Source organism: Papio anubis, chromosome 9 (genome assembly GCF_008728515.1).
Source record: "Papio anubis isolate 15944 chromosome 9, Panubis1.0, whole genome shotgun sequence".
Taxonomy (NCBI): Eukaryota; Metazoa; Chordata; class Mammalia; order Primates; family Cercopithecidae; genus Papio; species Papio anubis.
Window position 1 is genome coordinate 118,057,361 of NC_044984.1, and position 17,408 is coordinate 118,074,768.

At 42.9% G+C, this 17,408-nt stretch overlaps 1 protein-coding gene across 7 annotated transcripts in view; it reads left to right on the top strand.

The window, feature by feature from the left end:
• GTF2H3 (general transcription factor IIH subunit 3) overlaps positions 1-14,246 on the top strand; it is a 28,386-nt gene extending 14,140 nt beyond the window's left edge. For 3 of the 7 annotated variants that reach the window (XM_003907343.5, XM_003907344.5, XM_021923125.2), the window contains 9 exons: positions 2,029-2,091; positions 3,581-3,610; positions 3,756-3,784; positions 7,077-7,151; positions 8,216-8,269; positions 12,432-12,500; positions 12,716-12,851; positions 12,968-13,004; positions 13,088-14,246. In XM_003907343.5, coding sequence (XP_003907392.1) covers positions 2,029-2,091; positions 3,581-3,610; positions 3,756-3,784; positions 7,077-7,151; positions 8,216-8,269; positions 12,432-12,500; positions 12,716-12,851; positions 12,968-13,004; positions 13,088-13,157 — 563 coding nt within the window. In that variant the 3' untranslated portion in view covers positions 13,158-14,246. Of the gene's footprint in view, positions 1-2,028; positions 2,092-3,572; positions 3,611-3,755; positions 3,785-7,076; positions 7,152-8,215; positions 8,270-12,431; positions 12,501-12,715; positions 12,852-12,967; positions 13,005-13,087 lie in introns of all 7 variants that reach the window. The other 4 variants (XM_009181978.2, XM_021923126.2, XM_009181976.4 and 1 more) reach the window with 3 other exon arrangements.
• The last annotated feature ends 3,162 nt before the right edge of the window (positions 14,247-17,408 follow it).

A 17,408-nucleotide genomic window follows, 5' to 3' on the forward strand; every position in this document is an offset into this window, starting at 1 on the left:
ATCACACCACCATTTCCATTCTGTTTCTGTCAGCCCCCATCCACCTAGTTTTCTAAACTTAAAGCTTTCATTTTTAACTCCTCCTCACATCCAACATCTAATCAGCTACAAAATCCTAGTTGTTTAGCCTCAGAAGTGTCTCCAGAATCCCACTCCTTATTGTCATCTTTTTATTTTTTATTTTTAAAAATTTTTATAGAGATGGGGTCTTGCTACGTTGCCCAGGCTGGTCTGGAACTCCTGGGCTCAAGCTATCCTCCTGCCTCTGCCTCCCAAAGTGCTGGGATTACAGGTGTGAGCCACCACACCCAGGCCTCATCCCTTATTGTCATCTTGATCAACCTCAGCACTATTGACATTTTGGGCTGGATAATTCTTTGTTGTGGCAGCTGTCCTATGCGTTGTAGGATGTTTAGCAGCATTTCTGGCCTTGGACCATTAGACACCATAATATCCCCTAGTTGTGACAACCAGATATGTCTTCAGACATTGCAGATGCCCCCTGTAGGGCACATTCACCCCACGTTTAGAGCCACTGCTCTAGATGATTGTTATAGCTTCTAACTGGTTTTCTGACTCCTGTCTTCCCAGTCAAGTCTTTGCACTCAGCCTCCAGAGTTATCATCTTAAAAATCAAAGCTGCTATTCCTGGGCCCATAGGCCTTTCCTGGCTCCCTTCTGCCTGCAGGTGGTGGTTTCCAAACCTTAGCCTGAATCGGAGTCACCTGAGGGAAAAGACAATTCTATAGAGACAGAAAGTTGGTTAGTGGTTGCCCAGGGCTGGGCGGAGACTCGGGAGTGATTGCAAATGGGCCCAAGTGATCTTTTGGGGTAATAGGAGACTGTTCTAAAATTGGATTGTGATGATGATTGCATAATTGTAAATTTACTAAAAATAATTAAATTGCATCCCTAAAAGTACTTTTAGACCAGAATTTATGGTTTGTAAATTATAAACCTGTTAAAAAATCAGCTGGAAGTCTTGTTAAAACAGTGTCAGGCCCCACTCAGTTTCCGATTCACTGGATCTAGGGAGGTCCGGAGACTTTATATTTCTATTACAGTCCCAGGTGGTGCCCCTATAGCTGGTTCCAGAATCTCACTTTGAGAGTCACTGGCCTCCAGGATTAAGTCTCAGCTCAGCTTCACAGTATAGTGTTCAAGACCTTTTCTGGTCTGACCTCACCCATGGGGCGTCAGTTCTCCTGGACCAGCTCTAAGCTGGCTTGCACAGAGTGTCAATCTGGGCTCCTTGCCCTCTTGAACTGTAGTTTTAGGATTTTGATATCTTGAGTGACTTTTTTCACCCAGGGCACCAAACAAGTGGAAAACTCCTCCCTGCTTCTCATGGCTAGAGGAAAGAGTTTCTCCAGTCTTCCCTGCACTGGCTGAGCGCAGAGGGAAGGAGGGGATGGTGGGAGAGGGAGGGCAGGGGGCCTCAGAGCCTTGTACTCTGTCCAGGCTGCTAGACTTATGCGTGACATTTTGTACCACATAGATTATGAATAAACTGGAACCTTTCCAAGTAAAAACAGGATCTTGTGTGTGTGTATGGTAAAGTACAAATAACAAAATTTGCCATTTTACCAATTTTTAGAATTTCTAATGTAAAACTTACCATAAAATTTACCATTTTGACAATATTTAAGTGTACAGTTCAGTAATGTTGAGTATATTCGCCTTGTTTTGCAATCATCACCGCCGTCTATCGCCAGAACTTTTTCATCTTTACAAACTGAAATTCCGTACCTGTTGAACAGTAACTCCCTGTTCCCCCTTGCCCTCCCGCTAGCCCCTGAACAAACACCAGGATGTTTTACATTGAGAAAAGGTTAAAAAGTTGCTTAGTTAACCATTACCAAGAACACATTGCTATGTTTTTAAACCTAGTTTGAAAATGTCTTGTTTGATTTCATTCATGAAGAGTGTTTTGGTTTGAAAGCATACTTAGTTCAGGAAAGCACCCAATTATTTTAGTTCAAGAAAGTACTTAAAAATTCCCTTTTAAATATTTTCTGTTATTTGCAGGTGACATAAAGGGTCAACATACAGAAACTTTGCTGGCAGGATCCCTGGCCAAAGCACTTTGCTGTATCCTTGGTGTCTGAGTCATTTAAAAGGTGTCTTCTGGGCCGGGCGCGGTGGCTCAAGCCTGTAATCCCAGCACTTTGGGAGGCCGAGGCGGGCGGATCACGAGGTCAGGAGATCGAGACCATCCTGGCTAACATGGTGAAACCCCGTCTCTACTAAAAATACAAAAAAAAACTAGCCGGGCGTGGTGGCGGGCGCCTGTAGTCCCAGCTACTCGGAGGCTGAGGCAGGAGAATGGCCTGAACCTGGGAGGCGGAGCTTGCAGTGAGCCGAGATCGCGCCACTGCACTCCAGCCTGGGTGACACAGCGCAAGACTCCGTCTCAAAAAAAAAAAAAGAAAAAAAAAAAAAAGGTGTCTTCTGTAATAAACATATCTTAACTTGTGATATTTCTTAGAACCTTGGGTGCCCATTAATGGGAGGTGTGAGTACTCTCAACTGAAGGGTAATTTTTTAAAAATAGTTTATATTGGTTTTGAATTTTTCTTTTTTTGAGACAGAGTCTTACTCTGTCAACCCAAGTTGGAGTGCGGTAACACAATCTTGGCTCACTGCAACCTTCGCCTCCTGGATTCAAGCAATTATCTTGCTTCAGCCTTCCAAGTAGTTGGGACAGGTGCCTGCCATCACACCCGGCTAAATTTTTTTGTATTTTTAGTAGAGATGTAGTTTCACCAAGTTAGCCAGGCTGGTCTTGAACTCCTGACCTCAAGTGATCCACCAACCTCGGCCTCCCAAAGTGCTGGGATTACAGGCCACTGTGCGTGGCTGGCTTTGAAATGTTTTTTAAGACAAGCTGTAAAAACTGGAAATGGGGAAGACTGAGAAAACTCTAGCTTCTCCATTATGTCTTTCTGCCTGCAAGAAGCACTGCTTCAGGGTGCTTTCTTGTTTCTTATTTTGATAAATTCAGACTTCTTAAACGTTTTCATTTTCTTCTTGACTTGGGAACAGTGTTTGATTTTTAAAAGCCGTTTAGGAGCCCTGAAGCTTAATAAATGAGTGGCCACTTCTCCATAGGTGAACAGATGGTTTTGCATGTAGCTTAGGGCAATACCTTTCCATTTTATCTGTGTGATGTTTTCTCAGTCTTACGGCATTAATTTTTGGGGGAGGGGCAGTATTGAGTGATTATTTTGTTCTAGAGTTTGATGTGAGTTGCCTGAACATCTTTGTAAATCAATACTTCTTGTCCCAGGATTCAAATTTAGGACACGGTAGATAACAATAGGACAGTCAAGTGTTGGGAATTTTAATTTTCTGGGACAGAGATTATATTTTGGTTAGATTACAAAGCCCAGTTGACTGCAGAGTTAGTAACTGAAAACCCCCAATCACTCTCGTGTATTTATCTTGGTAAGTGGAGCATTTCCCTTCTTAGCTAGGTAGATGCTGGGTTTATTTAAAATTGGAGGTTATATTTCTTTTTACTATAAATATTTATGAAGTAAAATAATATTTTTGTATTCCTTAATGTTAAGAAATTAAGACATTCACAGAATGAACAAGGAAATTAAAGGTAAGAGCCTGCATTTTCCTATGAGAACTATAATCCTACTTATTTTACTAGTATTTCTTTGCTGGACTGTTTAAAAATTGGTTAGGAAACCATATATGATTAATAAGATCTAGTTAAATTTTTTTCTGCTTTTTTCTCTTTATAGATAATCAGGAAATGAAGTCAAGGATATTGGTAAGATTAAAAAATCACTACTTTTTTGTATGACAACTATAGATAATTAGAAAACATAATGGGAGGCCGGGTGTGGTGGCTCACACCTGTAATCCCAGCACTTTGGGAGGCCGTGGCAGGCAGATCACTTGAGGTCAGGAGTTCGAGACCAGCTTGGCCAACATGGTGAAACCCCGTCTCTACTCAAAATACAAAAATTAGCTGGACGTGGTGGTGCATGCCTATAGTCCCAGCTGCTCAGGAGCCCGAGGCAGGAGAATCGCTTGAACCTGGGAGGCGGAGGTTGCAGTGAGCTGAGATCGTGCCACTGCACTCTAGCCTGGGTGACAGAGTGAGACTCGCGGAGCTTGCAGTGAGCTGAGATCCGGCCACTGCACTCCAGCCTGGGGGACAGAGCCAGACTCAGTCTCAAAAAAAAAAAAAAAAAAAAAAAAGAAAACATGATGGGAAATAAACCCATTTATAGTAGGAGCAAAAAATATTAACTATCCAGGATTCATTTAACAAGCAGTGTGTAAAAGTGATGATAAGGAAAACTAAAATTCTGAGAGAGATAGAAGAATAAATGGAGAGCCATATTTTGTTCTTGGTTGTCAGTTTTCCCAAAATCATACTGTAAACTCAATTTACAATCTCAGTCAGAATATCAGGGAGGTTTTTTTTTTCCTGGCAGGGTGGGGAGATTTAAAAAAGAAATTCAAGGCGAGTGTAGTGGCTCACGCCTATAATCCCACCACTTTGGGAGGCCAAGGCGGACAGATCAAGAGGTCAGGAGTTTGAGACTATCCTGGCCAATATGGTGAAACGCCATCTCTAGTACAAATACAAAAAATTAGCTGGGTGTGGTGGTGGGCACCTGTAGTCCCAGCTACTCAAGAGGCTGAGGCATGAAAATCGCTTGAACCTGGGAGGTGGAGGTTGCAGTGAGCCGAGATTGCACCACTGCAGTCCTGCCTGGGCTACAGAGCAAGACTCCATCTCAAAAAAAAAAAAGAGAAATTCAACAGTTTATCTGGAAGAATAAATTTAAAAGAATAGTCAGGAACTTTCTGAAAAGGAGTAGTAAGTAGGAGCTTGCTGCATTAGTCCTTATAACACGATGTAGAGCAAGTCGCTGTGTGGTAGTAGCACAGAGCACACAAACAAAATAGGAAAGACTAGAGTCCAGTAATCAAACCATGTACATGGGAGAGCTGGACTTGTCACAGAGGAAGCACTTCAAATTAGTGGGGAGAAAATGAGTTGCTCAGTAAAAGGCGCTGGCCCAACTGATTGGCCATTTGGGGAAAAACAGAGCTTGTTCCTTGTCTCACCACTTACACTTAAATATATTCCAGTAAAGATCAAACATTTCAGTGTAAAAGTTCAAGTCATAATAGTACTATAAGAAGGCTGGGTGCAGTAGCTCACGCCACCGCACCCGGCCATAAATTCATTGTTAAAAGTCAAGCTTTAGAAAAACAAGTAGAAAACGAGCAGTCTGCAAAAGCAAAAGGTCAGTTTTAGCATTTGAAAATATGTTCAGTCTTACTAGTAAGCAAAGAAATGTCAAGTAATTGGCCGGGCGTGGTGGCTCACGCCTGTAATCCCAACACTTGGGGAGGCCGAGGCAGGTGGATCACGGTTGTTTAGCACAAATGAAAAAGCTGGCAGTTCCCGGGGTTGATGGTGATGTTGGGGATTGGTTATTCTCATGCATTGCTGATAGGAGGATAAATTGGTAAAAATTTTTCTGGGGTGCATTTTGGTAATCTGTATCAAAATTAAATGTGCATACACTTCAGTAATCACTGCTTATTTTCCGGAGGTAATTAGAGAGCTGTGTAGAGAGTATATGAGGGTGTCATCAGAACATTGTTTAAAACTGAGAATTGGAAACTGTTTAAATAGTGGAAATTTATGAAGTCTGCAAGAAGCATATATTCTAGAAGTATATATTCTAATTCATGGACATTAGAATATTTTTTCCCGCCGGGCGCGGTGGCTCAAGCCTGTAATCCCAGCACTTTGGGAGGCCGAGACAGGTGGATCACGAGGTCAGGAGATTGAGACCATCCTGGCTAACACGGTGAAACCCCATCTCTACTAAAAAATACAAAAAACTAGCCTGGCGAGGTGGTGGGTGCCTGTAGTCCCAGCTATTCGGGAGGTTGAGGCAGGAGAATGGTGTAAACCCGGGAGGCGGAGCTTGCAGTGAGCTGAGATCCAGCCACTGCACTCCAGCCTGGGCGACAGAGCGAGACTCCGTCTCAAAAAAAAACCAAAAAACAAAAAAGAATATTTTTTCCCACATATATTGTGGACTCAAAAAGCAGGTTGCAGAATGCCAAGTAATCATCCTGACACATGTGAGTGTGTGTATTTTGGATGTGTGTGTATTCTGGGTGTATGTATGTGTGTATATTTTGGATGTGTGTGTGTTTTGGGTGTGTGTATGTATTTGGGGTATGTTTGTGTGTTTTGGGTGTTTTTTGGGGTTTGTGTATATTTTATGTGTGTATTTGGGGTGTGTGTATTTTGAGGGGTGTGTATTTTGGGGGTATGGGCTTTTGATATAGCAAGCGCTCCATCGGTCATGCGTCTGGCGTGCGGCATCTCTGATGGGCGCGGCACCTCAGCGTGACCGGATGCGTACGCATTCGGCGCAAAGATCCAGGCATCTTGGCGGCATAAGATCTTGGACTTTGCTACCATCCGCGAACTTGGGCGCATGCGTACGCATCTGCGCATCCGGCGTGCGTGTTCTGAAGTGCGGCATCTTTGTGATCGCGTACTTGAAGTGCAGACTGGGGTTCATGTGTATATTTGGGGTGTGCATATGTATATTTTGGGTGGATAGTTGTGTGTATTTTGGGTGTGCGTGTATTTTGGTGTGCATGTGTATATTTTGGGTGGGTAGGTGTGTGTAATTTGGGAGTGTGTGTGTATTTTGGGTGTGCATGTGTATATTTTGGGGGTGTGTGTGTATTTTGGGTGTGTGTGTGTTTTGGGTGTGTGTGTATATATGTATTTTGTGTATGTTTGTGTTCATGTTTTGGGTGTGCATGTATATACCTGCCCACGTAGGTGCTCCCCAGAAGGAGTTCATCAAACCCTTACGTGAACTGTCCTTGGGTGGTAGGATTTTGGGGGAAATGTTACTGTCATCTTTATACTTTAGGTATCATTTAACAATGATAAATGGGAAGACAAACTGGAGTAATGTTGGTTGTGGTTCGCAATATATTATGTGACATTGGTGTGAGAGGACTGGGATGTGCCTGGGCAGAATTAACATGACTGTGATTTTTAGGTGATTAAGGCTGCAGAAGACAGTGCGTTGCAGTATATGAACTTCATGAATGTCATCTTTGCAGCACAGAAACAGGTGAACTGAGAGCCTGCCATTTAAAGTATTTGTTTCATAATGAAGGAGTCAGTTTCATTTTTTGAATACTGTGCTCTGAGGTATTCTGACTACGTAACCTTATGAATGGGCAAGGAATGTTCTGGTCTTTTTTCTATTTTGGGTCCTGGACCACTTGAGAAGCTGATGCATTCCCAGAACAATGTGCACTCAACCACAGTTTTGCATAGAGTTTCATGGCATTCAGGTAACCTTTAGCCCATCCATGGACCCTATGCCAAGAAACTCTGGTTTGACAGTTTGCTGTATAAACCTTGCCTCAATTTCTTTTTCTTTTTGCTGTGGTGAGATCTATAAAGATTCAATGTTTTTACTTTGCAAAGAGTTGAAATGTTCAGATGAAGTATAATACATTTTCTTCTTTGATGTATTTATAAAGAAAGAAAACCTTCTTAAAAATTCAGTGTTAGCCGGGCGAGGTGGCTCATGCCTCTAATCCCAGCACTTTGGGAGGCCGAGGCGGGCAGATCACAAGGTCAGGAGATCGAGACCACCCTGGCTAACATGGTGAAACCCCGTCTCTCCTAAAAATACAAAAAGTAGCTGGGTGTGGTGGTGGGCGCCTGTAGTCCCAGCTACTCGGGAGGCTGAGGCAGGAGAATGATGTGAACCCGGGAGGCGGAGCTTGCAGTGAGTGGAGATCGCGCCATAGCCCTCCAGCCTGGGCAACAGAGCTAGACTCTGCCTCAAAAAAACAAAGCAAAACTTCAGTCTTAACATAAAATGCTGCTATAGCCATGCATAATGTTCTCTGTTGTGGAGTGACAGCATGATGTAGTGAAAAGAGCCTGAACTTTGGAGACAGGCCGAGTGGGGTGAGAGCTTTCCCACCCGCTGGCTCTGTGACCACAGCCCAGCCATGTCCTGGGTGCTTCAGCTGCCAAATGCAAATATCTGCCGTGCAGAGTCATGTTGTGTATTGAGGGAGCTATTTTAAGCATAGAGTATGGCATGTAGTAGGTTCTCAGTATAGGGTAATCATTACTGTTATTATTTCTGTAATATTTTCAAAACATTTCTTTCAGAATATTTTGATTGATGCCTGTGTTTTAGATTCCGACTCAGGGCTCCTCCAACAGGTATGTTTTAAAACCATGCTTTGTGTGGGTGATTATGACAATTAGTGATTTTTATAGTGATTACAATTTAAAATGAAAGTGCTTTGGGTATATTGGGTTAAATACAGTATGTTATTGAACCTGATTTTATCTATTTATTTCCCCCTTGCGTGTGGAGCTGCTGGAACATTTTAAATTACATATTGCCTGCATTCTGTTTCCACTGGGCAGCACTGTCAGACGTTGCTTTTTAATGAAAAAGATAAAAACCGAATTTTACTTTAACCCAAAGGAAACAAAACCCTAGAGTAAGTCTGAAGAAATTACTGAGTTATTGTTAGATGTTTTTTGGCCACAAATGTTGTTTCCTAAAGGATCAGTTACAAGCACAAAACTGTGACAAACCCTGAATTTAGGTTACTGCTGGGGATGAAGGATGGGGAGAGCGAGGTCCAATGGGAAAATTAACAGGCTTCAAAGGTTCTGAGACTCTACTGTTTCTTCAGCTTGATCATAGGTATATGATGTTCATTTGATTATTTAAACCATACTTACACATTGTGTATGTAGACTCTTGTACGTATTGTATTTCAGTAGTAAAAATTCAAAAAGTTTGAATTCATTTCTTAGCAACACATTTCAGTCTACACGTTGTCTGTTAACCCCAAGACGATCTTGTCTCTGCCATGAATTCACATACCAGCTCTACCTCCTCGGCCCTCACATTCATTTCTCTAGTCCAGTCCCAGACTGTCCTGAGTTCCAGACTTGCAGAATCGGCCGTGTATGTAGCACCTCCTCTTGGACGTCTGGCAGGCATCTTCAGCGTCATGTGTCCAAACCAGAGAGCTCTTGGTTTGTCCTCTCAGCCTCTTCCTGCCCCATCTCCCTAAGTGGCAGTGCAGTTCACTCAGCAGCTCGGGCAAAAACCTAACTCTTCCTTGTCTCTTCTCTTCCCTCCTTTCATAACCATGAGCAAATCCTGTTGATTCCGCCTTTAAAATATATCCTGGCTGAGGCCCGGCACGGTGGCTCACACCTGTAATCCCAGCACTTTGGGAGGCCGAGGCAGGCGGATCACGAGGTCAGGAGATCGAGACCATCCTGGCTAACATGGTGAAACCCCGTCTCTACTAACAATACAAAAAATTAGCCGGGCGTGGTGGCAGGCGCCTGTAGTCCCAGCTACTCAGGAGGCTGAGGCAGGAGAATGACATAAACCCAGGAGGCGGAGCTTACATGAGCTGAGATTGCGCCACTGCACTCCAGCTTGGGTGACAGAGCAAGACTCTATCTCAAAAAAAAAAAAAAAAAAATATATATATATATATATATGTATATATATATCTCCTGGCTGAGCTCAGGAGTTCGAAGCTGCAGTCAGCTATGATCATGCCACTGCACTCCAGGGAAACCCTGTCTCCCTTTTTAAAAAAAAAAAAATAAATGTTGAAAGTTGGTTCTCAGAACAGCTGTCAGAATGAAGCTTTCAAAATACAAGGTTGGTGCAAAAGTAATTGCGGTTTTTGCCTTTTTTTTTTTAAGCAGTAAACACCGCAATTACTTTTGCACCAACCTAATATAAATTAGAACCTGTTGCTCACTTGCTTAAAACCCCCCATGGCCTATTATCACACGTCAACTAAAACCCAGAGTCAAGGCCTGCCAGGGCCTTCCAGATGCTGCTTGCTGAGGCTCCTGGGAAGCTTTTGCCTGGTGTCTTCCACACTCTCCCTGTTCAGTCTGGCCCCACCGCCCTGCCCCGTTGCTGTTGTCTGAAACAGGCCTGCTTCGGCCAGAGAGGCGATGCACTTGCTGTTCTCTCTGCTTGCAAGCTCTTCCCGCAGGTATTTGCATGGCCTACTCCCTGCCTGCCTTCAGGTCTCTACTTCTGTGTCACCTCCTCAGAGAAGCCTTCCCTGACCACCATTGTTAGTGTTACTCCCACTCCCCTTAGCCTACTTTATTTTTCTTCATAGAAATGATCATAACCTGTAACATCATTTGTGCATTTACTTACCTGATTTACTCTCTGCCTTCTCCACTAGAATGTTAACTTCACGAGGATGGACTCTGTGATGTTTATTGCTGTAACCCTGCACGGTGCTCTAAAACAGTTGTTAAATGTGTAAATGAATCTAACAGACCAACTGAACCAGGATGGTACTTTCAGAGGAGCCTCAAGGTCCTAGGATCAGAGCTAGGGTTTTCAGTGTAAACGGAAGCACTGCCGTGTCAAAGCGAGAAAGCTGTGTTTATCAAATGAATAGATGAGTGATTGTTGAGAAAAACCATGAACATGGACAGGAAACCTTAGTGTCAGCAACCAGGAGAGCACGAGTGTTTTGTGTCTTTAGAAAACTCTGAAGATAGCAAAAGCTTAGAAAAAGAGGACCAAATTCAAAAGAGTGTTATTTTTATTTTATTTTATTTTGAGACAGGGTCTTGCCCTTGCTCCGGCTGGAATGCAGTGGCGTGATCATGGCTCACTGCAGCCTCATCCTCCCCAGCTCAAGTGATCCTCCCACTCAGTCTCCTGAGTAGCTGGGATCACTGGCATGCACTACACTGCCTGGCTAATTTTGTAGTTTTTCAGCCTCGCTCTTGTCGCCCAGGCTGGAGTGCAGTGGTGTGATCTTGGCTCACTGAAACCCCAACTCCTGGGTTCCAGCGATTCTCCTGCCTTAGCCTCCCAAACAGCTGGGATTACAGGTGCCCGCCACTACGCCCAGCTAATTTTTATATTTTTAGTAGAGACGGGGTTTTACCCTGTTGGCTAGGCTGGTATTGAACTGCTGACCTCAAGTGATCTGCTGCCTTGACCTCCCAAAGTGCTAAGATTACAGGGATGAGCCACCGCGCCCGGCCTAATTTTTTAAATTTGTTGTAGAGACAGGGTTTCATTATGTTGCTCAGGCTGGTCTTGAATTCCTGGGCTCAAACAGTCCTGAAGCCTTGGCCTCCCAAAGTGATAGGGTTACAGGCATGAGCCGCTGCACCTAGACAAAAAGTGTTATTTCTTAAAGAGAACAGAATAAAGCCATCTCACAGTTTCTTTTTACATAATACAATTAACAAAATACAATGAAAACAAATCTCATGAAAATTAAAATTTTTTTTTTTTTTTTTGAGGCGGAGTCTCACTGTGTCGCCCAGGCTGGAGTGCAGTGGCCGGATCTCAGCTCACTGCAAGCTCCGCCTCCCAGGGTTATGCCATTCTCCTGCCTCAGCCTCCCGAGTAGCTGGGACTACAGGCGCCCGCCACCTCGCCCGGCTAGATTTTTGTATTTTTTAGTAGAGACGGGGTTTCACCGTGTTAGCCAGGATGGTCTCGATCTCCTGACCTTGTGATCTGCCCGTCTCGGCCTCCCAAAGTGCTGGGATTACAGGCTTGAGCCACCGCACCCGGCCGAAAAATAAAAATTTTTGTGCTTCCAAGGTAAAAAGACAACTGGGAGAGAGATTTGCAAATGATGTATCTGATAAAGGGACTAGTATTCTGATTATATAAAGAACTCTTAAAATTCAAAAATAAGACAAATAACTCACTTCAAAGTAGGTCAAGGATTTGAACAGATATTTCTCCAAAGATCTGCAAATGGCCAAGCAGCACATGAAAAGATGCTTAATATCGTTACTGACCAGGGAAGTGTAAGTCAAAACCGCAGTGAGCTATTACTTCACTCCACTAGGACAGCTGTTATCCAAAAGTCAGCTAATAATAAATGTTAGTGAGGATATAGAGAAGTTGGATCCCTCCTACAGTGCTGCTGGAAATGTAAAATGGTATAGCCGCTTCAGGAAACAGTTCACAACTTCCTGGAAAAGTTAAACATAGAATTACCATGTGACTGACGAAACCCCGTCTCTACTAAAAATACAAAAATTAGCCGGGCGTGGTGGTGCATGCCTGTAATTCCAGCTACTCGGGAGGCTAAGGCAGGAGAATCGCTTGAACCCGGAAGCAGAGGTTGGAGTTAGCCGAGATTGTGCCACTGCACTCCAGCCTGGGCAACAGAGCAAGACTCTGTCAAAATAATAAAAATAAATAATAATAATAATAATTTGCGGTGTCATATCCTCCTCTGATTTTGTAGACCTGAGGCATTGCTGGTGAGAATCCCATTCCTCTGGAAACCCTAGGTAAGTGTGAGTTTGGCAGCAAGCCCTCTGTGTCTTGCAGGCTTGTGACATCACGGGAGGACTGTACCTGAAGGTGCCTCAGATGCCCTCCCTTCTGCAGTATTTGCTGGTAAGGAGACAGCAGTGGTGACCCTGATGCCTGTAGGGAAGGATGACCTCTGTGTCCTGGGAAAGGAATGGAAGCAGGATGGCTGGTGCTAGTACTCGGGAGAAAGCAATAAATGCAGGCGTTGGAGTTCCAAGGCCTAGAAGGGTGGGGCTTCACGTTATTTTTTTCCCATTTTTTAAATAAAAGTTTCTTTTGTTTGTTTGTTTGTTTTACAGTGGGTGTTTCTTCCCGATCAAGATCAGAGATCTCAGTTAATCCTCCCACCCCCAGTTCATGTTGACTACAGGGCTGCTTGCTTCTGTCATCGAAATCTCATTGAAATTGGTTATGTCTGTTCTGTGTGTTTGTCAAGTAAGTTCATGTACCTAGTTTTTCTTTTTTTTCTATGTTTGGGGGCAGGAAAACAGTTTCTCAACTGTGTTGTTTTTTCAGCCACCCCATTGTTTCTTTTTTTTTTTAATTTACAGTATTCTGCAATTTCAGCCCCATTTGCACTACGTGTGAGTAAGTATCTTTGAGATTGTGTGGGTGGCTAATACTTCACAGCTCTAGAATATTGAAACATGTTTTCCTCTCTGTAATTTCAGGACAGCCTTTAAGATTTCTCTGCCTCCAGTACTGAAAGCCAAGAAAAAGAAACTGAAAGTGTCTGCCTGAGGATAAAATACTTTCCCCATCTTTTAGAGCTATTAATAGAAATTACATAGCAGATTCTTTGTTGGGAAGACTAAAAAAAATAAAGATAGATATAGGATAATTTTTAATGTAGTGACCTTACAGAAAATATTTCCCAAACATTCTTTTTATCCTGTGCTTCCGGAGGACTGATTTGTTTGAGGGAGCCATTCTATGCAATATATCCTAAAATATTCTGTGACTGGTTGCTGTCCAGAAAGGGGCAAGAAAGCACATGTTTGTGGCTTTCATTTTTTTAACGGGATGACTGTTAGTCAAAGTCAGCTTGTCATGATTGATCATAGGCTTTCTAACCTACTACCTGAATCCAGGTCCTCGTTGTGAAATGCATGGCATGGGAAATTTGAACGTAGCTTTGTAAAAGGACTATTTGTAGAGTAATGGCATTAATCAACACAGAACGTCTTATTTGAATCAACAGTTACCTGTGATCATCATGTAAATAAAATTCTTGTTGTTTAAGTTGAGATAGCCTCAGATATTTGCAGATATTTACTTTTTGTCTGATATCAGTACATATTTGGACAAAGTCGTCTAAACAATAGTTTGTCACCAAATAACTACAAAATCTCATTTTAAATGAGTAAGGAGAACATGTGAAGTAGCAAATTTTCCTCAGAATAGTTGTGGGAAGAGCTTATATGTGAAAGCTTATGACTGGTTTTGAGGGAGAACTTACTAGGGAAAATGGACTCTGTTAAGTATGGTTTTCAGATAGAATTCTTTCCTTTTTCAATGGGGGAAAAATCCACATTAATATTGAAACTGCACCTGTAATCCCAGCACTTTGGGAGGCTGAGGCCAGAGGATTGCTTGAGCCCAGGAGTTTGAGAGCAGCCTGGGCAACAAAGTGAGAAGACCCCATCTCTATGAAAAGTTTAAGTATATTTATAGAAACTGTTCTCTAGAAACTTTGGACTGAATCCCGAAAATGTTTATAAGTTCAAAAGCAAAACTATTTGTAATTTCAACAACAAAAAATGTATTTTTCTATGTAATCTTGAAATTATTAAAAGTCCTTTTAGTTTCTAGCACATATTTGTACAAAGACTTTAAGGAATGGTGGCTGAGTTATTTTGTTTTTTTTTAAATGTTTACTGACAAGGCCGGGCATGGTAGCTCACCCCTGTAATCCTAGCACTTTGGGAGGCCAAGGCGGGCAGATCACAAGGTCAGGTGTTTGAGACCAGCCTGGCCAGTATGGTGAACCTCTGTCTCTACTAAAAATACAAAAATTAGCCAGGCAAGGTAGCAGCCACCTGTAGTTCCAGCTACTCGGGAGGCTGAGGCAGGAGAATTGCTTGAACCCGGGAGGCAGAGGTTGCAGTGAGCCAAGATAGTGCCTCTGCACTCCAGCCTGGGTGACAGAGCGAGACTTTGTATCAAAAAAGAAAGGCTGGGCACCGTGGCTCACACCTGTAATCCCAGCTGGGAGGCCGAGGTGGGCGGATCAGGAGGTCAGGAGATTGAGACCATCCTGGCTAACACGGTGAAACCCCATCTCTACTAAAAATACAAAAAAAAATCAGCTGGGCGTGGTGGTGGGCGCCTGTAGTCCCAGCTACTTGGAGACTGAGGCAGGAGAATGGCGTGAACCCGGGAGGTGGAGCTTGCAGAGATCTGAGATTGCGCCACTGCACTCCAGCCTGGGCGACAGAGGGAGACTCCGTCTCAACCAAAAAAAAAAAAAAAAAAACCCGCCTGACTAACATGATGAAACCCCTTCTCTACTAAAAATACAAAAATTAGCCGGGCGTGGTGACACGTGCCTGTACAAATCCCAGCTACTCAGGAGACTGAGGCAGGAGAATCGCTTGAACCTTGGAGGCAGAGGTTGCAGTGAGCCGAGATCGAGCTACTGCACTCCAGCCTGGGCGACAGAGGGAGACTCCATCTCAAAAGAAACAAACAAAAAAGTGTACTTACAGCCAGGCGCCTTGGCTCACGCCTGTAATCCCAGCACTTTGAGAGGCCAAGGCGGGCGGATCACCTGAAGTCAGGAGTTTGAGACCATCCTGCCCAACATGGTGAAACCCTGTCTCTACTAAAAATACAAAAATTAGCTGGGTGTGGTGGCAGGTGCCTGTAATCCCAGCTACTCGGGAGGCTGAGGCAGGAGAATCCCTTGAACCCAGGAGGCAGAGGTTGCAGTGAACCAAGATCAAGATCACGCCATTGCACTCTATCCTGGGCGACAAGAACGAAACTCTGTCTCAAAAAAAAAAAAATGTGTACTGACAAAACCCATTGTGTGCAAAACTTTGTGTGTAACTAAGATTTTAATTTTCTCTTTATACAGGCGGAGTCATATTTAAATAATTTGATATTTGCTTAATTTCAGATAGATTTTGTATTCTGGATTTGTGTTTTTGTTAACAAATATACAAAGACTTTGGTGCTCACTTTGCAAATGTTTGTTAATCCTTGAGTTTGAGAACCTGTCTTTTAAAAATAGTACTTAATATTTCATATACTAATTAACTGTAATGGAAATCACAATTTTAAGTCTAGGATATAAAGTATTATATATCTAAAAGAGATATACTTTCAAGCAAGCTAGCAAGACTTTTATTTTTTATTTGAAATGTCTTATACGTTCGGTTAGTTCTGTTTAACTTGTTTTTAACTGTTGCCCTTATGAGTTATTTTATATAAATTTTTACAATAAAATAATTTGATTTTCATATTTGGTTGAATTATTTCCTTTCATTCATTATTTATCTCATGCTCATTCAACTCTTCTTCAAATGTGTGCTTTTAAACTGCATTTGGTCAAATGCCAGACAATTTTTTATTCAACTCTGAAGAACTTTAATTTCAAATCTTAGTCTGCGTGCAGTGGCTCACGCCTGTAATCCCAACACTTTAGGAGGCTGAGGCGGGAGGATCACTTAAGCCTAGGAGTTCAAGACCAGCCTGGGCAGCATGGCAAAACCCCGTCTCTACAAAAAATATAAAAATTAGCCAGGTGTGGTGGTGCATGCCGGTAGTCCCAGCTACTCTGGTGGCTAAGGTGGGAGGATCACTTGAGTCCAAGAGGCGCAGGTTACAATGAGCCATGATCATGCTACTGAACTCCAGCCTGGATGACAGAGTGAGACCCTGTCTCTAAATAAATAAATGCAAATGATTTTTGTATGTTGATTTTGTATCCTGCTACTTTACTAATTTTATCAGTTCTAATAGTTTTTTGGTGGCGTCTAGGTTTTTTCAGATATAAGATTGTATCGGGCCGGGCGCGGTGGCTCAAGCCTGTAATCCCAGCACTTTGGGAGGCCGAGACGGGTGGATCACGAGGTCAGGAGATCGAGACCATCCTGGCTAACACGGTGAAACCCCGCCTCTACTAAAAAATACAAAAAAACTAGCCGGGTGAGGTGGCAGGCGCCTGTAGTCCCAGCTACTCGGGAGGCTGAGGCAGGAGAATGGCGTGAATCCGGGAGGCGGAGCTTGCAGTGAGCTGAGATCCAGCCACTACACTCCAGCCTGGGCGACAGAGCGAGACTCCATCTCAAAAAAAAAAAAAAAAAAAAAAAGATTGTATCGTCTGCAAACAAGGATAATTTTACTTTTTCCTTTTTAATTTGAATACCTTTTATCTCTTTCTCATGACTGATTGCTCTAGCTAGGACTTTCAGCACTATGTTGAATACCAGTGGTGAAAGTGGGCATCTTTATCATGTTCCAGAATTCAGAGGAAAGGTTTTCCGTTTTTTCCCTGTTCAGTATGATACTAGCTGTGGGTCTGTTATATGTGGCTTTTTTGTGTGTGTGTTGAAGTATGTTCCTTCTATACCCATTTTTTTGAGGGTTTTTTTTTTTTTTATCATGAAAGGATGTTGAATTTTATCAAATGCTTTTTGAGCATCCATTGAAATGATCCGATGACTTTTGTTCTTCCTTTGGTTGACATGATGTATCACATTGATTGATTTGCCTATGTTGAACCATCCTGTTGAACCATCCTTGCATCCCTGGAATGAATCCTACTGGGTCATGATGAATGAATTTTTTTTTTTTTTTTTTTTTTTGGGACAGAGTTTTGCTCTTGTTGCCCAGGCTGGAGTGCAATGGTGTGATAACAGCTCACTGCAACCTCTGCCTCCCGGGTTCAAGCGATTTTCCTGCCTAAGCCTCCCAAGTAGCTGGGATTACAGGGGCCTGCCACCATGCCCAGCTAATTTTTTTGGATTTTTAATAGAGACTGGGTTT